The sequence below is a fragment of the Xenopus laevis genome, chromosome 4L, assembly GCF_017654675.1.
Source record: "Xenopus laevis strain J_2021 chromosome 4L, Xenopus_laevis_v10.1, whole genome shotgun sequence".
Classification (NCBI taxonomy): Eukaryota; Metazoa; Chordata; class Amphibia; order Anura; family Pipidae; genus Xenopus; species Xenopus laevis.
The window spans coordinates 155028586-155049446 of NC_054377.1; the positions used below are offsets into that span (position 1 = coordinate 155028586).

Below are 20861 nucleotides of genomic sequence, written 5' to 3' on the forward strand. Positions count from 1 at the left end.
AGTTATAGCAAACAGGGAATAAATGGTGGATAACAGACAAGGATTACAGAGTACAATAGAGTTTACAAACTAAAAGGTTAGGGTACAATTGAGACATTAGGATTGTATAAACACTTTGTCATTTTTGATACAGCAATGATTAATTAAGGTACAACGAATAAGCCTCTTTAAACAGATGGGTCTTTAAGGAGCGCTTGACAGTTTGGAAGGAAGGAGAAAGTCTGACAGCTTGTGGCAGAGAGTTCCAGAGAAAAGCAGAGGCCAGAGAGAAGTCTTGTAGGTGAGAATGGGCAGAAGTGACCAGAGGAGAAGTGAGGGAAGATCAGAAGCAGAGAGAAGGTTTCGTGAAGGAGAGTATTTGGAGATTAGAGATGAAATATAGGGAGGGGTTTCATTATTAAGGGCCTTGAATGTGAGTGTAAGTAATTTGAATTTGATTCTAGAGGAGATTGGGAGCCAGTGAAGGGACATACATATGGGAGCAGCTGATGTTGAGCGGTGAGATAGATGAATGAGTCTAGCGGCCGCGTTTAGAACAGATTGGAGTTGTGAAAGGTGACTTGTTGGAATACCTGTGAGGAGTAAGTTGCAGTAATCAAGGCGGGAGATGATGAGAGACTGAATCAGTGTTTTAGTTGATTCTGAACTGAGATAGGGTCGTATTCGAGCAATGTTGCGCAGTTGAATACGGCAAGATTTTGCAAGTGTTTGAATGTGTGGTGAAAAAGACAGATGAGAGTCTAAGATAACTAATATTAAATCATTACTGTTCTCAATTTATTCCCTTAAGGACTAAACGTAGAAGCTCTAAGAATCATCCTGTGTGGCTTAATACAGAAGTAAAGATGTTAATGGGAAAGAAGAGAAAGGCATTTAATAACTACAAATCTGGAGGGACAGAAGCTGCATTTAATGAATATAAACACTGTAATAAATGTTGTAAATCAGCAATCCGGAAGGCTAAGAAAAGAAATGAAGAGTTAATTGCAGTGGAGGTGAAAACTAACCCTAAAAAGTTTTTTTAAATATATTAATATTAAAAAGATGCAGGTTGAGAGTGTTGCTCCATTAAATAATGGTACCAGTATGGTTGTAACAGATACAGATAAGGCAAATGTGTTAAATCAGTTCTTTTCTTCAGTGTATACAATAGAGGAGTGTGAGTTCCCAGGCTCACTTTATAGCTGCACTAATGGCTCAGCTCAATCTAGTCAGTGGCTGACTCAGGATATGATTCATAAAGCTTTAATACAAATTAATGTAAACAAGGCTCCAGGGCCTGATGGCATACACCCCCGGGTTCTAAGAGAGCTTAGTTCAGTTTTAGACCAGCCCCTATTTCTGATTTTCTCAGATTCACTGTCATCTGGTATGGTGCCTATGGATTGGAGAAAAGCTGATGTTATTCCAATATTTAAAAAGGGATTACGATCTCAGCCTGGCAATTATAGGCCAGTAAGCTTGACGTCTTGACAATTTTGTCCTAATGAATGGCATTATGAGCAGCAATCAGCATGGCTTTATGAAGGATACGTCATGTCAGACGAATTTGATTGCATTTTATGATGAGGTAAGTAAAATGCTGGACAGTGGGGGGGGGGGGCAGTAGATCTATTTGGATTTTGGCAAAGCGTTTGATACTGTGCCCCACAAACGACTGCTTTCTAAACTAAGGTCTGTTGGGCTTAATGAAGTCGTTTGCACATGGATAGGAAACTGGCTACAGGATCGGGTACAGAGGGTGGTTGTTAATGGGACATTCTCTACTTGGAGTAAGGTTCTTAGTGGGGTCCCTCAGGGCTCAGTATTGGGGCCACTTTTATTTAACTTGTTCATTAATGACTTAGGGGAGGGTGTTGTAAGTAATGTATCAGCCCAATTAATTCCATCCAGGATGTGGCACTTGCAACAGGATCTTGACTAACTGGCAATCTGGGCAGCTAAGTGGCAAATGAGATTCAATGTTGATAAATGTAAAGTCCTGCACCTGGGATGTAACAATATCCACTTATACCCTTAATGGGACTGCACTAGGCAAATCCATAATGGAGACGGAGCTTGGAGTCCTTGTAGATAATAAACTTGTCTGTAGCAAGTAATGCCAGTCAGCAGCATCAAGGGCAAATAAGGTCTTGACTTGTATTAAATGGGGCAGAGAGTCACGGGAGGAGGGGGTCCCACTGTATAGAGCACTGGTAAGGCCCCATCTAGAATATGCCCTACAGTTTTGGTCTCCATCACTCAAACAGGACATTATTGTATTAGAGAGGGGACAGAGAAGGGCAACTAAGCTGGTAAAGGGAAAATCTTAGCTATGAGGAAAGACTGGCCAAATTGGGGATGTTCACTCTGGAGAAGAGGCGCTTAAAGTGGACCTGTCACCCAGACACAAAAATCTGTATAATAAAAGTCCTTTTCAAATTAAACATGAAATCCTATTTCTATTTTTTATTAAAGCATTCCTAGCTGCTGTAAGCTCATTTAAAAATCTCAGCTGTCAATCAAATATTGTCTGCCCCTCCTCTATGCCCGTGGCATAGAGGCGGGGCAGACAATTACTTTCACTTTCCATTCAGCACTTCCTACATGTCACTGCTCTCCTTATATTCCCCCCGTTCTTTTTACCATTTAATTGTGTAACCAGGACATGGGGATGGACATCAGCTCCCCCATTCTGGTGCACAAACAAGATTATGAGATGATACAAGACTTGTCTTAATAACAGTGTCCACAAAATGGCTCCTGCCTGCTTGCTATCATTTTGAAATCCCAGACTGAAGGAAACAAGATTCAAATAATTTTTATAGTGTAATTAAAGTTCATTTTGCTTGACTAATCTGATAAAAAAAGGATTTTGAATAATTTTTTTGGGTGACGGGTCCCCTTTAAGGGGTGATATGATAACTATGTATAAATATATAAGGGGATCATATAATAATCTCTCTAATGATTTATTTACCAGTAGGTCTTTCCAGCTGACACAAGGTCACCCATTCCAATTAGAAGAAAAGAGGTTCCGCCTAAATATTGGGAAGGGGTTTGTTACAGTGAGAGCTGTGAAGATGTGGAATTGTCTCCCTGAATCAGTGGTACAGGCTGATACATTAGATAGGTATAAGGAAGGGTCGGATGCTTTATTCACCAGTAGCTCCTCCCAGCAGACAGGAGGGAGCCAATGAGATTAGAGGAGGGAAAGGGGTGTTACAGGGAGAGCTGGGAAGTGAATCAGGGGTACAGGCTGATACATTAGATAGGTACAAGGAAGGGTCGGATGCTTTATTCACCAGTAGCTCCTCCCAGCAGACAGGAGGGAGCCAATGAGATTAGAGGAGGGAAAGGGGTGTTACAGGGAGAGCTGGGAAGTGAATCAGTAGTACAGGCTGATACATTAGATAGGTATAAGGAAGGGTCGGATGCTTTATTCTCCAGTAGCTCCTCCCAGCAGACAGGAGGGAGCCAATGAGATTAGAGGAGGGAAAGGGGTGTTACAGGGAGAGCTGGGAAGTGAATCAGTTGTACAGGCTGATACATTAGATAGCTTTAAGAAGGGGTTGGATAGCTTTTTGGCAAGTAAAGGAATACAGGGTTATGGGAAATAGCTCATAGTCCAAGTTGATCAAGGGACTATGGAGTCAGGAAGGAATTTTTCCCCCTCTGAGGCAAATTCGTGAGGCTTCAGATGGGTTTTTTTTGCCTTCCTCTGGATCAACTGGCAGACAGGTAGTTAATAAAAAAAAAAAAAAAAAAGGTTGAACTCGATGGACATGTGTCTTTTTTCAACCTTACTTACTATGTAATGTTCATGCCCAGAAGCAGAGGGATTGTATGGGGACAATATCTAACGCCCAATGTCTGTGGCCAATGCCAGGTGACTTCATGCCAGTGCCACTTCCCCAGTAGTGACACAAAGAACCAGTAGCCATGGAATGTGTCCAGGTTGCCCTGCTGTTGAGGGTGAGAAGCGTTGGTGTCTATGCCATGAGGAGGACTACCTGCCTGACACAGTTGCTTCAGGAACACATGTAGTGTGCCCCATGTAGATTGCCTCAGGTATTGTGTCTCAGGTATTGTGCCTCAGGTATTGTGTCTCAAGTATTGTGTCTCAGGTATTGTGTCTCAGGTATTGTGTCTCAAGTATTGTGTCTCAGGTATTGTGTCTCAGGTATTGTGTCTCAAGTATTGTGTCTCAGATATTGTGTCTCAGATGGTGTCTCAGGTATTGTGCCTCAGGTATTGTGTCTCAGGTATTGTGTCTCAGGTATTGTGCCTCAGGTATTGTGTCTCAGGTATTGTGCCTCAGGTATTGTGTCTCAGGTATTGTGCCCCGGGTATTGTGCCCCGGGTATTGTGCCCCAGGTATTGTGCCCCAGGTATTGTGTCTCAGGTATTGTGTCTCTGGTATTGTGCCTCAGGTATTGTGCCTCAGGTATTGTGCCCCAGGTATTGTGCCCCAGGTATTGTGCCCCAGGTATTGTGCCTCAGGTATTGTGTCTCAGGTATTGTGTCTCAGGTATTGTGTCTCTGGTATTGTGTCTCTGGTATTGTGTCTCTGCTATTGTGTCTCAGGTATTGTGCCTCAGGTATTGTGTCTCAGGTATTGTGCCCCAGGTATTGTGTCTCAGGTATTGTGCCCCAGGTATTCTGTCTCAGATGGTGTCTCAGGTATTGTCCCTCAAGTTTTTTGTCTCAGGTATTGTGCCCCAGGTATTTTGTCTCAGGTATTGTGTCTCAGGTATTGTGCCTCAGGTATTGTGTCTCAGGTATTGTGCCTCAGGTATTGTGCCTCAGGTATTGTGCCTCAGGTATTGTGCCTCTGGTATTGTGCCTCAGGTATTGTGTCTCAGGTATTGTGTCTCAGGTATTGTGTCTCAGGTATTGTGTCTCAGGTATTGTGCCTCAGGTATTGTGCCTCAGGTATTGTGTCTCAGGTATTGTGTCTCAGGTATTGTGTCTCAGATGGTGTCTCAGGTATTGTGCCTCAAGTTTTTTGTCTCAGGTATTGTGCCCCAAGTATTTTGTCTCAGGTATTGTGTCTCAGGTATTGTGTCTCAGGTATTGTGTCTCAGGTATTGTGCCTCAGGTATTGTGCCTCAGGTATTGTGCCTCAAGTTTTTTGTCTCAGGTATTGTGCCCCAAGTATTTTGTCTCAGGTATTGTGTCTCAGGTATTGTGCCTCAGGTATTGTGTCTCAGGTATTGTGTCTCAGGTATTGTGTCTCAGATGGTGTCTCAGGTATTGTGCCTCAAGTTTTTTGTCTCAGGTATTGTGCCCCAAGTATTTTGTCTCAGGTATTGTGTCTCAGGTATTGTGTCTCAGGTATTGTGTCTCAGGTATTGTGCCTCAGGTATTGTGCCTCAGGTATTGTGCCTCAAGTTTTTTGTCTCAGGTATTGTGCCCCAAGTATTTTGTCTCAGGTATTGTGTCTCAGGTATTGTGTCTCAGGTATTGTGTCTCAGGTATTGTGCCTCAGGTATTGTGCCTCAGGTATTGTGTCTCAGGTATTGTGTCTCAGGTATTGTGTCTCAGTTATTGTGTCTCAGGTATTGTGTCTCAGGTATTGTGCCTCAGGTATTGTGTCTCAGGTATTGTGTCTCAGGTATTGTGTCTCAGTTATTGTGTCTCAGGTATTGTGCCTCAGGTATTGTGTCTCAGGTATTGTGTCTCAGGTATTGTGTCTCAGTTATTGTGTCTCAGGTATTGTGTCTCAGGTATTGTGTCTCAGTTATTGTGTCTCAGGTATTGTGTCTCAGGTATTGTGCCTCAGGTATTGTGTCTCAGGTATTGTGTCTCAGGTATTGTGCCCCAGGTATTGTGTCTCAGGTATTGTGTCTCAGGTATTGTGTCTCAGTTATTGTGTCTCAGGTATTGTACCCCTAAGACCCTAGTAGAAGAAAGTTGATTTTGTACATTTAGCTTTATTCTGAGTTGATTAGGGAATAGGTTCCTGCTATACACTTCTCTCTACATGTCAATTTCCTTGCTGCCCACTTCCACATGACACTTAATAAAGCCCCTCCCCCATACACACTGAGTATGGCCACTAACTTACAATCATTTCTCTGCTGCACTCAAACTTGATAATGGAGCCGTGCATTGTCTGTACTGCCCGCTGCTGCCTCGGGAGTTTGGAGGCAGAAATCTAGGGAGAGACAAAAGATTTTTTATTAGTTTTATTAGTGAAACAATGTGTCACTGAGATACTTATATTAAATGCCCCCTCACCAAAATCTTTTACCACCCCTCCATCTCTTTTCACTGCTCTTCCTCACCACTAACTCCCCCCCATACTCTTCTCTTCACTCCCCCCAATACCAACTCCCCCCCATAGTCTTCTCGCTGCTCCTGCACTTATAATATGGAATTGGGGACAGGATCCCTGTTTCGTCACATGATGTTGCAGAAGTGTCACTATATATATATTTGTATCATTTGGGGTAGAGGGAACCTCCCCGACTGAATAAAGTGCCAGTTACACCCTGTGGAAGGGATGTGTTCCCACTGGCCCAGGGTCTATTGAAGGGATCCGAGAGTCTCTCTGTTTTCCACTCGGGGGGGTTGTTTATAGTCCATAGGTTCCAATCAATAAAGTGAGGTGGGATTAACCTATAAATTGCAGCCACACACAATGACTGATCATTTGAAATGAAGAGAAGCACCATTTTCTCTTTTCTTTATGTTCTAAATGTGCTTCTTCTGTTTGAAAAGCAAAAAAGCAAAAAGAATTCTTGTTCCACCTGGTGACCCATCTCAATGGTACAACAGGCCCATCAGAGGGAGAGAGTCGTAGTAGTCCGTAGTCTGCCTGGAGAGCAGGAGCAAAAATATCCCTTTTCCAAGATGCTACAATATATTGTGCCACTGGGACCATTACACCTCCCGCCCCCCCAATACATTGTGCCACTGGGACCTTTTGCCCCCTAACAGTTGGCCATTTATATGTCGATGTGATGGGGACTGTTACCTTCTCGACCCTGATCATGTGGATCTTGAGATAGGCCTGCAGTTTGTCCCTGTGCTCTTCATGGTACAACCAGTTCTTTCTTTCCTCGGGGAGAGAATTGAAGGCTCGGTCTGTTGGCCACAACATGGTGTAGGGCTGGTTGCTTTTGTCACTCACCAACGGCATCAGTTTAGAGTCCTGGCGGGAGATAACCAAGAGAAAGTGCATCAGCTGCATCATTTTTTCATGCCATTGCCCCTTGGCATTGCCAACAGAGAGGGGAGGATTATGATTGGAGAAAGTTCTCAGTAGAAATTAACCCCTTGATTAGACAGATCCCTTTTCACTGATCCAGAAACTGTAGAGCCAAATTAACCATCAAAGCTGCAAAGAGGCTTTAGTACCAAAATGAACATTTATGAAAGTCTAATTCTTAACAAATTCCCACTATTCATTCCCCATAGTTATGTGTAAATGTTTGAACAATATCTGCCTTTCCCTCCCTATCATCCTCTCCACTGATTGGTCTAACTTCTGAAAACATGGAGCAGAATCCAGCCAATGAACAGAGTAGAAACTTCCAATTACAAATAACTGTACAATCTCAGGTATAGTGAAAAGTTGCTTAGAATCATGTTTGGCTAAATGGTATATTTGGATTTCCCTGGTTACTATGGCAGCACTCACACTTTTGGGTATTCCCCGCCCCCGCTTTCAATAGGACAGAAACTATCAATTAACTAATTAATTAACTATGCTTATATATACCCCTCCTTACCCTCAGACTGGTGTCTTTTTTCTGTCCTCGCTTTCTTGGAGCCCTTTTTAGGGATAAGGATTTTTCTTTTGTGGCTCACGTGGACCCAGTTTTGGGACCTTTACCTGGGAAGTTTTGCCTCTCTTCCTGGTTGGGCTGTGCAGAGTGTTTCCTCCCAGAGGAGATCAGCCAGCCAAATCCCCGTTATTAGGCAGCCCGGGGATTCAGTATGTATTATTGCCTGTGTCCCAGACCAGGTTATGGGCGGCACTAGCAAGATTCTTTCTGTGAACGTAAGTTGCGGCTTGCGTTCCAACAGACGGAAGTGACGTTTCAGAAGGGAACTAGGTGCGCACAGTTGCGAAGGCGCACTTCCGCATGTGACGTCATTGTGTTGCGACGCGGATGCGGTTGGCGCTGGTTTGGCGCGGAAAATTCTTTTGAATATCTTTGAATGATTTCTGTGTGCAGAGCGTTTCTTTGAAAGCGGATAAAGAATAATCTTGTTGTTTCTGCTATTCAGGTAGTTTAAAGGAGTTTTGTTGTGCATGAGAATTGTTTTTTCTATGCTGTTAGTTAATCTAGATTTTTGTTTTAGAAATGACTTCTTTACCTCAAGTGCCTAGTAGCCCAGAAAATGCTGCCAGTGATATTAGGAGGTGAGCCACTATTTGGTAAGTGTTTGGGTTTTAAAAGAGTGCTTATGGGTTATTAACATAATTATTATGTTATTTTTCAGTGTGCCTATTGTGACGTCCCAGAGCACGGGACTGGTTTATGGGCACATAAGAAGCACACAGGCAGGTAACAGTACAAGGAAAGTTTAATAACAAACAATCCCTTTATGTATCTGGTAGGGAAGAACTGCTCAACAGGAGCACAAGTCAGTGTATATTTGTGGCCTAGTCCCTTCAGTCTCAGATTCTCATATACAGTAAGATTCACCTCCAGTCTCAGACAGTCCAGCAAGAGGGAAAGTGAGTGTGAGAATTCCAGCTGCACTTGTGTATAACAGCCTTATAGATTAACAGTCCAGTAACATAACATGGGGTGCAGCTCTGACGAATCACAGTCCAAATGGAGGGGACGCCGCAGCTTATCCCACTCTGTTGTGCAGCCACCAGCCCACACTGCAGCAAGTCTTTCCTGTTACCTCTTTCCCAGCATGCACTTCCACTTCCTCCTGACCTCTCTGAGCAAACAGCTTCCTGACCATGTGACCTCCCTGCCCCACCCCTTCAGGCCTGCAGCTTCCAGCATTATCAGAGCTCTTGTCACACCTATCCCCAGAAAAGCGATCTCTAAAAGAGAAGCATAGAGTCTGTGTGGCTTGCGACAATCCAGCACTTAAACACTCAAAATTGGGTGATCGCTGTACCAGAAGATTGGCGGGAGACGCTGCGGCGGATATGGCAGATGTGATGAAATGGATTAGAGAGGCTGAGAAGAAGATACTTTTGGGCATTCTTCACAGTTGCCAACTACAAGCTTTTCTTCAGGCTTCCAATCACCAATAGATTCAGATGATGAAGAGCTTATGGAAGATGGGAGTAGTTCAGCTTTTGAGTTTACGCTGGTAGAACCTTTAATAAGAGCAGTGAGAGAACAATTGGAACTTCCAGAAATGACAGAAAAACAGCCAGTTTCTTCAAATCACTTCAAATTTTTGAAGAAAGACAAAGCAACTTTTCCTCTTCATTAAGTAATTAAAGAAGTTATAGTGAAAGAATGGAGTAAGACAGATGCAAGAATTCCGATTCCACAGAAAGTACAGAAATTATATCCTTTTGCAGCAGAAGAAGAACTAATTTGGAACAAGCCACCTAAGGTTGATGCAGCTGTGTCGCGAATATCGAGAAGGACTTTATTACCTGTAGAAGACGTAGTTTCATTTATGAATCCCATGGATAAAAAGATGGAAGCCTCATTAAAGAAGACTCACATGGCCTTGGGAGCTACTTGTAGACCAGCTCTTGCTTTGACTTCGGTGTCAAGAGCTATGAAATTATGGTTACATAATATCGAGACGGCTTTAAAGGAAGGCGTTGATAAAAGAAGTATTATTGATGCACTGGATGAATTGAAGCTATCTACAGATTTTGTCACGGAGGCTTCGGTGGATTTAGTTAGATCCTCTTCTAGAGCTATGGCTTTATCAGTGGCCGCAAGAAGGGCTTTATGGCTGAGATCCTGGAATGCAGACAAGGCGTCAAAGATGAATTTATGTAATTTGCCTTTTGAAGGGCAGATGCTTTTTGGGTCAAAGCTGGATGAAATTATAAAGTCTGTAACAGGGGGAAAGAGTGTGTTCTTGCCACAGGAAAATAAATCTTTTAGACATTCAGATTTTAGATCAAGTAGATCTTCCTTTCGAGATAAAACTTCCAGTAGAGAACACATTCAATCAAGATCGACAAGAGGAAATGAACAAAGTAGCCATTGGAGAGGAGGGCAATACTCTCTATTTAAGGCGCAGAGAGGTAGAGGAGTCGTTTCCAAACCAGCTAGGAAATTTTGAAGGTTTGACAGCCCAAAACTCAAAAATACCCAGAAGATTAAATCAATTTGCAGAAGTTTGGGCGAAGTCGATAAAAGATCAGTGGGTGTTGCAGGTCATAAATCAAGGATATTATCTAGAATTCGACAAGACTCCAATTCACAATCATTTTGTAATGTCGAGGATTCCCAGGCACAGGGAACAGAGGGAGATGATGAACAATTATATACTCCAGCTATTACAAGACGGAGCTATTCGACCAGTCCCACAACAATTTCAGGGAGAAGGAATTTATTCAACTCTATTTATGCTACGCAAAAAGACGGGGGATTTCCGACCAGTACTGGACCTAAGGCCGGTAAATGTATTTTTGAGAATAAGAAGATTCAGAATGGAATCAATTTTTTCAATTGTGAAGGAAATTCAAGTCGGAGATTGGCTACTATCCTTAGACTTAAAGGATGCGTATTTCCATGTCCCCATAGTAACTTCACATCAGAAATTCCTGAGGTTTGCGATAGACCAAGAAAATCATTATCAATTCACATGCCTCCCGTTTGGATTAGCGACTTCACCTCGAGTTTTTTCAAAGATTCTACAGTCCCTCATTACAGAAATCAGAAAACTGGGAATACAAATATTCCATTATTTAGACGATATCCTAATGAAGTCTCGAGATCCCGAGATGTTACTTCGGCAGAGGGATTATGTCATACAGTTTTTACAGACACATGGCTGGATTCTCAATCTAGAAAAAAGCCAGTTGACACCTACTTAGGATTTGGTATATCTGGGAGCCAGGTTTCTGACAAACCAAGCATTAGTAATTCTTCCAGAGGAAAAGAAAGAGAAGATCAAGTTAGCTATTTGGAATCTAATAAGAAAATCATCCTGTTCAGCCAGGGAGATAACAAGCGTTTTGGGTCTTCTGACCTCAACTTTTCCAATGTTGAAATGGGCAAGATGGCATGTCAGACCCCTACAGAGAATGTTTTTGAACCAGTGGAATACAAGATTACAGGATTGGAATCAGAAGATACTGGTTCAGACTCAAGTAAAAGAAGAAATGAAGTGGTGGTTAAGCGAAGAGAAGTTAGCACAAGGTCAGGTGCTAAAAGAAATCGAATGGAAAATTCTAACTACAGATTCCAGCCCTTGGGGCTGGGGGGCGCATATAGAGGATACATATCTACAAGATCGATGGTCGGACAGAGAGAAGACACTGCCTTCCAATGTGTTAGAATTGAGAGCAGTGTGGAGAGCGATTCGGAGGTGCAAACACCTATTGAGAGGAACATCGATGTTAGTGAAAATAGACAACAGGGCAGCTGTTGCTTATATAAAGAGACAAGGAGGAACACACAGCAAGAGTCTCATGGCAGAGCTACATCCCATAATGTGTTGGGCAGAGGAGAATTTGCAAGATATAACAGCCCTATATCTCCCGGGGAAGGAGAATGTGATTGCGGACTTCCTCAGCCGCTCGAGGATAGACAGACACGAGTGGGAACTACACCAACAAGTTTTCTCTCAAATTGTGAAGAGGTGGGGCAAACCGATGGTAGATTTAATGGCAAGTCCAACCAATCGGAAAGTCGAGAAGTTCTTTTCCAGGTATCGATGTCCCCAGGCAGTAGCAACAGATGCTTTCCAACAATCATGGAGCAAGGATCTTCTATACATATTTCCTCCCATACCGTTAATTCCTCAAGTATTGAGGAAAATCAGGGCGGACAGGGCAAATGTGATAGCCATCATCCCAGACTGGCCAAGGAGATTTTGGTACCCGTTACTGAAGTCGATGTCAGTAGAGAAACCTTTTCAACTGCAGCAGAGAGCAGATCTGTTGATGCAGGGGCCATTGAGGCATCCTTGCCCAAGAAAATTGTGCCTCAAAGCTTGGAGGTTGAAAGGAAGAGGTTGAGTAAAGAAGGATTTTCAGATTTGGTGATAAGTACCATGATGTCAGCCAGAAAATTCTCAACAAATAGAACTTACGATAGAGTCTGGCAAGTGTTCTCACAATGGCTATTATCAAAGGGTTATGATGCTGAACAGTTGACGACGACCCAAATCCTGAATTTCTTACAAGCAGGTTTCGATAAGGGGCTCGGTTCAAGGACACTAAAACTACAGGTGTCAGCAATCTCAGCCTTAACTGGAGTGCAATGGTCCAAGGAAGATAGTATAACAAAATTTATGGCAGGAGTAATGCATTTAAGACCTCCAGTAAGAGTATTGTCGGCCACATGGGATTTGCCTTTAGTTTTACAGGCTCTTACAACAAAACCGTTTGAACCAATAGAAGAGATTTCAGAAGTAAATCTTACATTGAAAACTCTTTTTCTTACAGCGATAACCTCTTCAAGGAGGGTGAGTGATTTACAAGCACTATCAGCAGAACCGCCCTTCACACTCATTCAACCACATCAAGTGGTTTTAAGGCCGGTTCCAGAATATCTTCCTAAAGTGGTTTCTACTTTTCATTTGAATCATGAGTCAATTTTACCAAGTTTCTTTTCGGAGCCTGCTTCAAGTCAAGAGGAAATATGGAGTACTCTAGATTTAGTCAGATGTATTTCGACTTATTTGAAGAGATCGAAGGAATGGAGAAAATCTAACAAATTATTTGTAGTCCCAGAAGGGAACAGAAAAGGACAAGCAGCTTCCGTGTCTACGTTAAGTAGGTGGATAGTTAAATGTATTCACATGGCCTACGAGGCAGTAGGTCATAAAGCTCCAAAAGGGGTGAAGGCACACTCCACGAGGGCATTGAGTTCTTCTTGGGCCTTTCAGGCAGAAATCACGTTGGAGCAAGTATGCAAGTCTGCATCATGGTCTTCAGCTAATACGTTTTTGAAGCATTATCATGTTGATTTATTTTCTCCAAATGATTCTTTGTTTGGTAAAAAAGTATTGGAAGCAGTAAAAACTGCAAAATAAAAACCGACACTCTGCCTTGACTGTTGGTATTATGTAATTTCCCACCCTGTCTGACTGCTAAGGTACTGACCCAAAAGTGTGAGTGCTGCCATAGTAACCAGGGAAAACAAAAAATTCATTTCATACTTACCGTAATTTTTGTTTCCTGGTTACTATGGGCAGCACTCATGCTGAACCCTCCCAAAGAAATTCCTAAAGCTCGGACTTAAAAGACACCAGTCTGAGGGTAAGGAGGGGTATATATGAGCATAGTTAATTAATTAGTTAATTGATAGTTTCTGTCCTATTGAAAGCGGGGGCGGGGAATACCCAAAAGTGTGAGTGCTGCCCATAGTAACCAGGAAACAAAAATTACGGTAAGTATGAAATGAATTTTTTGTTTTTCGCCCCCACCCCAAGTATTAAGAAAATTGAAAGATGAAAAATGCAAATGTGCCGAGAGGGAGATCATGAGAACAATTCATTTAATTTCATCTGAGTGGTTACTGCCCCTTTAGCCCAATTTTGTGCAGATTTAAGGGTCACAGGAAACAATGTAGGAAACACCCGATCAGTCTTTCAGCCAACTAGTTGGTACAGTTCAGCCAAACAAAGCAGCTCAGCAAGTCATACATAGTAGCCAATCAATAGCACTTGATACAGTCCAGACAATGGGCAAAACTCAGCCAATTGGCACAAGCCTATAATTAGCACAAGTGAGCAAGTTCAGCCAATGACTGTAGGGCTTGTTACCTTGAGAAGTTGGAGAAACATGGAATATCCGTAGATTTTTGCGGCCTCGGTTATATTGAGCTGTTGGTGAGAAGAACATGGTAGAACAGGATTATGGGTAACTGGTGTGTCAGCTGTTTGGTTGTTTGTCTATCTGGGAGGTGAGACCAACCCTACAACCCAACTCAACAGAAGCTCATCTAAGCAAAGTGCGGCATTGGACCTGCTGTGATGTCTCGGCCCCCCAATATGTCAGGGGGACACTGAGAGAGACAGAAATCATTCTCTTTGGGTCAAATGAAAAAATGAATCTGCTCCAACTCTTCCCCAGCTTTTTGGACATTTACCCCTGGGTTTTGAGGGCAGTTTGCTTCTTTAATGGAAGAAACAGGTCTGAACCTCAGGGAAACCTACCTCTTTAGGTTTGACCGGCCGGTGACTGACGTTTTGGACCTCTGGAACCAGAATTTCATCAATGAAGTGGATAATGCCGTTCATAGCGACTATAGAATTATTCATCAGATTAACGCGGCCATTCAGATACACATTGTCCTACACAACAGAGAAAGAATTATCCCTCACTGTAACTTCACTATTATATAGGGATGCATCAAATTCAGGGTTCGGTTCGGGATCCTTCTGCCTGGTTGAACCGAATCCTAATTTGCATATGCAAATTACTGGCAGGAAGGGAAATTATGTGACTTTTTGTCACAAAACAGGGAAGTAAAAACTGTTTTCCCCTTCCCACCCCTAATTTGCATATGCAAATTAGGGTTCGGATTCGGTTCGGTATTCGGCTGAATCTTTCGCGAAGGATTCGGTGCATCCCTACTATTATATATAATTGCAATATCACCGTGTTCTGATTGGCTACTTGGTGTACCCATGTGATCACACATGCACTCCTTACCTGATCTATCAAAATCCTGAGCCTTCCGCCTCCTAATGTCGTCAGGTACTGGGTTTCCTTTAAGTCGGCCAATGACATTGCCCTACAGTCAACCACGTGCTCCAGTAGCAAATCTGTTAGTCGCCCATTACTCTTATATTCCTCCAGCTGAAAGAGAATGAGCCCCAGGCACAGTGAGAGCAAGTTGTGGATTAAAGGGACCCCAAGTTTTACCCCATATGTACATGAGGAACACACATTTCCATCCTTCCAAATTCCAGCTGAACTACAACTCCCTGCATTCCTGGCAACGCAAAAAAAGAGCTGCATAATGTGTGCCGCTTATACAGAGCATGTGATGGGTGAATGACTTGCCCTATTTCCACAAAGTGCTCCTCATGTTCCTGAGAATGTTTAGGGTTCAGTGAGTGTAGCCAGGTTGTGGCATTTTAGTCTGTGACACAATTCCCTGAAGTGTCCGACTGCTGATTCCTCGCTCTGCCTTTCTGGTCTCCACCTCTGAGGGGCTCTCTGAGCAATGTGAATGGGGGAGATGTCTAAGCAATAGCAGAGCAGGGCCAGTGTTTGATGACTGGGGCTTCTGTACCTGGGGAAACTGGGGCGGATTCTTACTTACAACGGTGTTGTTGGCAAACGCCTGATTCACCGGAGCAAAGACTGTGATATTGCTCATATCTGAGCCAATCGGAATATTCTGCGCCTAAATGGACAGAAAAAGTCACAAATTGAAGCAAGTGGAGATGGATCTGGGTGGTGGGAAACAGGAGGCCACTTACCTTTAAATACTTATAGAACACAGCAGTGTCGGGATTCATACTCAGCTCCTAGGGGAACCGGGAAGGAACAAAAAATGTTATAACCTGTATTTATAAGCACAAGCGCAATTTGGGGAGCAATTGGCCACAATTTAGTGTTTTTTCTTCACAAAAATGAATCTAAACCCTAAGAGAACCGCATGCACAAATAATTTAGACTTTTTTTTATTTGTGTGATGAAAAGTCATGAGATTTTTTGGATTCTGATTCGGTTCAGCCAGGCACTTGGATTTGGCCGAATCCTGCTGAAAAAGGCAGAATCTTGGCTGAGTCCCAAACCGAATCCTGGATACCGTGGACCCCTAATTGTGATGCACCTCATGCAATCGGGTCCTATTTGCTCATGAATCAGGCGCAAGTTGCAGCTAAAACTTTCACAGTGGGGTTGGCGTCACTTCCAGCATGTGGTGTAGGATTGTTTGGGTGCAAGTCTAGTAGAACTATATCATATTCATGGTGGCAGTAGCTCCAGGGACCCCAATGTCAATAGGGAAGCTACAGATGAATGTGCCTTTAACTCTGCTCTTGTCCTTAGCAAACTACCCCTACAGGGGCACTTGGGGCAGAAAGGCAGGGAAAGTGAAACGTAAGTCCAAATACACAGAGACAATGTACCTTCTGCTGCTCATTATTGCCTGTTATTTCTAATAATATGTTTGGGTTGCAGGAGGGTCCTGCCGAGCCTTGTACTGACCCATCATACCAGACCATATCTAACCATATATTTATATATATATATATATTGTGTATGTACTGTGCTAGCGACCCAAAGAGCCGAAAAGTACCTTATCCAGTTCCACCTTCTCATCAGTAATAACTTCATACTAATTGCTGATTTCATTTCATTTCATCTTTGTTTTAGCAAATATTTGGAATAAAACGAATTACAGCCATGTCTCCCAGGTGCCCCTTCTACTCATACAAACACCCACATACACAATAAGGGGGACCATAGAAACCTTATCAATGTTGCCTCTGCAGGTAAATCCATCCCCAAAATACATTCCTGGGCAATAACATCGGCGCTTCCCCGGGCCCATTCGGAAACAAAAGGCCAGGGGACTGCAACCTCCATTGTTCTGTAAGAGAAAAAAGGGAAACACTTCATAAAATGATAGGAAACAATCTGCATTCCTACTGGGACAGAGACTGAGGGATTAAAGTTCTTTCTGCAGGTATTGAGGGGTTAAAATGCTTCAGGCAGGTATTTAGGGGTCAAGGTGCTTAGTGCAGGTAATGAGGGGTTAACATGCATGGTGCAGGTATTGAGGAGTTAAGGAGTTTGGTGCATGTATTCAGAGGTTGAGGTGCTTGAAGCTGATAATGAGAGGTTAAGGTGCTTGGTGCAGGTACTGAGGGGTTAAAAACCCTAGCGCAGGTATTTAGGGTTAAAGTGCTAGGTGCATTTATTGAGGCATTGCTGCATTGATTGGGGTGTTAGAAGTGGTTACTGTGGGTATTCAGGGGATAATGTGTTTGCTGCAGGTATTGAGGGGTTAAGTTGCTTGTTGAAGAAATTGAGGCGTTAAAGTGCTTGGTGCAGGTATTGAGACTGCAGGTATTTAGCTGATAAAGTACTTAGTGCAGGTAATTAGGGGTTAAAGTGCTTGGTGCCTCCTGTGCTCTGGAGATGGGGGAACTATTTTGCACCAGTTGAATTAGTAAATAAGCCCTATGGTGCAGATCTCTGTCCAATCATATCAGACTCCTGGGCCAATTTCATTAACACTTCACGGACCATCACTGGATAATGGGGATCCCAGTGTGAGATGCACCACAGGGGGCTATTTAAGGCTTCCATGGGGCAAGTATGACATATTGTCCATCATGTTAAAGGGCAAGTGTAGTGAATAAAAGTGAATATTGCACCTCTTTGCAAAGGTTGATTTCAGTGCACCGCAGGATCCCATCCCCTTCATAACCCTCCAGGCAGTTACACGCCACCTAGAAAGACAAGATAGAAGGTCGGTTTTACCACAATGGGCAACATATGATTGGCCAACAACACGGCAGGGCCAATAGAGTCAGCAGAGGGCCCCAGTGCAAAATTAGTACAAGAGATCCAAACATTTTATTGAGTCCACATATATTTATTTCTATTGATTCCATATATATATTTATTTTTATTGAGTCCATATGTATTTCTATTTAGTGTATATAAAATTCCCTATTAACCCTTTCCCTGCCAGCTGATTTGTCCTAAATCAGAACTACGGCCAAGCAGCTTTTAGACATTTTGTACTCTTTCCCTTTAAGGGCCTTTCCTGGGGGGGTCTGTTAGTTTACCCAGGAAAACAATATATCGTTTTCTTCAGGACAACCTGAACTTTCACAATATGCAAGAATTTTGGTGTAATTCTACTTCTGTAAAAAAAAATATAGGCTTCTAAGTGTCTAATAAAATGAAAAAAATCATGTTTCACAAAGAACAATCACATATATCAGAAACATCATTTATTTTATGTACAAGAACACAGCCGATTTGGAAAGGTCTATGTCTCCTGAACGCGGCAATACCAAATATATATAGTTTTATGGAGATTTCTCACGTGTATAGATCAAAATCTACAAGCAGTACACTACCAAATGTCCAAAGCACCGCTCCACAAACGGCATACTTCTGATTTCAAGGCCAAACATTCCACTAACAGTAGGTTCACCCTAGAAAACTACCCATTATTAGAAAGAACAGATTCTGGAGAATCAAAAATGGGTGAATATATCTTTGTACTACAAATTACCAAGTTGCAATTGTTTCCTAAAGTTATAATGTTTTATAGAAATTGCTGAATTTGTTGAAAAATTACCTCAAAGCTTTCAATCTACAGCATCATATCTCCCACACATCATTAGGTATCAATGTAAAACACCCCAAATATGAAAGCCTGGGGTCCACGGAACAGTTTGATGCCCAATATGTATAGGTGTACCCAAGCATGTGGTATATAGGGGCCCTAAAATGTAGACACCCCATTTGAGCTATTAGTTCTGTAATTCCAGATACTGCAAAATCAACACAATTACATCGTTTTGGGGGGACAAAGGTAGAAAAAAGTAGGTTCACCCCAGAAAACCACACATTTTCGTAAAGTACACATCCCCCTGAATCCAAATTGGGTATGCATGTCTTTCTACTCCAAAGTACTAAGCCGCAAACCTTTCCTAAATTTGGCAATTTTAGTGACATTTCCAAAAATCACCTCAATATTTCCACCTGCAGCATCGTATTACCCACATACTTTTAGGTATCAAGAGAAATCACCCCAAATATGAAAGCCTGGGGTCCTCTGAACAGTTTGATGCCCAATATGTATAGGTGTACCCAAGCACGTGGCATATAGGAACCCAAAATGAAGACTCCCCAATTTGGTCTGTCATTTCAGGTACTGCATAATCAACACATATACATAGTTTGGGGGGGGCGGAGGCAAAGGTAGAAAAAAGTAAGTTCACCCCAGAAAAACATATATTTTTGTAAAGTACATATTGCCTTGAATCCAAATTGTCTATGTATGTCTTTCTACTCCAAAGTACCAAACTGCAAACCTTTAAAAAAAAAAGCGTTTTTTACATTTCTGAAAACCGCCTAAAAATATTGCAGTTGGCCATATTTATCTCACCCAATTTCTTACATAAAATTGGAAAAAACCCTAAATATTGATTCTAAGTGACTACTGAACAGTTTGATGCCCAATATGCATAGATATCCCAAAGCAGCTGACATGGACAAACCCCAAATTAAAACAGTGCTTATTCATATTCTCGGCTGCCGATTTGATTTCTGGCAGTTTATTATGTGTCACAAGACCACCTATCAGCACAAAGACCCCCCAAACCATATATTTTTGTAAAGTACACATTCTGATGAATCAAAAATAGGTAAAATATATCTTTCTACTCCAAACTACCTTACTGCAAAGCTACGCTAAAGGCAGCGGTTTTTATGACATTTCTGAAAATCCCCTAAAAATATTGCAATTGGCGGCATTTATCTCACCCAATTTCTTACATACAACTGGAAAACACCCTAAATATAGACACCAAGAGTCTACTGAACAGTTTGGTGCCCAATATGCATAGATATACCAAGGCAGCTGGCATGTGCGGACCCCAAATAAAAATAGTGCATATGAATTTTCTCTGCAGCCAATTCACCTTCTGTGAACATAGACCCTTGACTTTATATTATGTGCCTCAAGACCCCCTAACAGCAAAGACTCCCCAAAACCATATATTTTTGGAAAGTGTGAATCCAACAAAGATTAAGATGGACACCATGGTGCAGAGCTGTTGTACAGCAGGAAGTGAGTGGGCGGCTGTGCAGGAAGGAGGAGGTAAGGGAAGTAGAGACATGCAATGGCGCATTTTTGAGGTTGGATCTGCGACGATCACGTCACAGATCCAACTTGACAGCCGTCCAGTCTCGTTGCCCAGGGGGCTGTCATCCCTCCTGACTCTCTGCGGAGACAACAAAAGCCACCGATGCAGAGAGTAGGGCTCAGATGTGGAAAACATACCATGTACGTGCTTGGCAACCTGAGCCCTGAACCGCCAGCACGTACACCATACATGCTTGGCTTTTAAAGGGTTAAAGGAGAAGGAAAACTCAGTTTTTTGCCAAAAGATTAGCCACAATAGTGCAAACTAGAATGTTATATTTATTCTTTAGAATGTTTTACCATACCTGAGTAAAAAGCTCTAGAATCTCTCTGTTTGTTTAGGATAGTAGCTGCAGTATTAGCTTGCTGTGATATCACTTCCTGCCTGAGTCTCTCCCTGCTCATTCATAGCTCTGGGCTCAGATTATAGCAGGAAGGGAGAGAGGAGCAAACTGAGCATGCTCAAGCCCTAGCCCTGGAGGTTTAAGCTGAAAACAGGAAGTGTGATACAGAAGCCAATGAGTACACAATAGAAGGAAAGAAATGTGATGTTTCTTTTGACAGAGGACTCAGAGCAGCATTACTTTGAGGGTTTACTGGTGTATTTATATAGACCTTTCTGATAAAGCCTACTTACTTTTAGCCTTTCCTTCTCCTTTAAGTCCACATATATTTATTCCTATTGAGTCTATATTTTCATATTGTGGGAGATTTGCTGGTAGCAGTGGGCAGGAGTCAGGTAAATTAGTTCTACAGAGACAGGAGCCTCTCTGCCGTCACAAGACAGTCCCAGTGTCATAGACCGTTTGTTTCACAATAAACTCTTTTCTCTCCGTTTCTCACTGACACCCCTCAGCACCCCCAGCCTCCCACGTGTGGACTAACTGGCCAGAGTACTTTGCAGCC

The 20861-nt window shown here is 42.5% G+C and overlaps 1 protein-coding gene across 1 annotated transcript in view; it reads right to left on the reverse strand.

Moving 5' to 3' along the window:
* Positions 1-20861, reverse strand: part of LOC108705352 (stabilin-1-like) — a 145973-nt gene that overhangs the window by 36447 nt on the left and 88665 nt on the right. Inside the window, exons 45-53 of the mRNA XM_041591026.1 lie at positions 17446-17520; positions 16536-16655; positions 15538-15585; positions 15378-15461; positions 14762-14908; positions 14263-14400; positions 13870-13929; positions 6962-7138; positions 6050-6139 (exon numbers count right to left, since the gene is read on the reverse strand). Coding sequence (XP_041446960.1) covers positions 6050-6139; positions 6962-7138; positions 13870-13929; positions 14263-14400; positions 14762-14908; positions 15378-15461; positions 15538-15585; positions 16536-16655; positions 17446-17520 — 939 coding nt within the window. The remainder of the gene's footprint in view (positions 1-6049; positions 6140-6961; positions 7139-13869; positions 13930-14262; positions 14401-14761; positions 14909-15377; positions 15462-15537; positions 15586-16535; positions 16656-17445; positions 17521-20861) is intronic.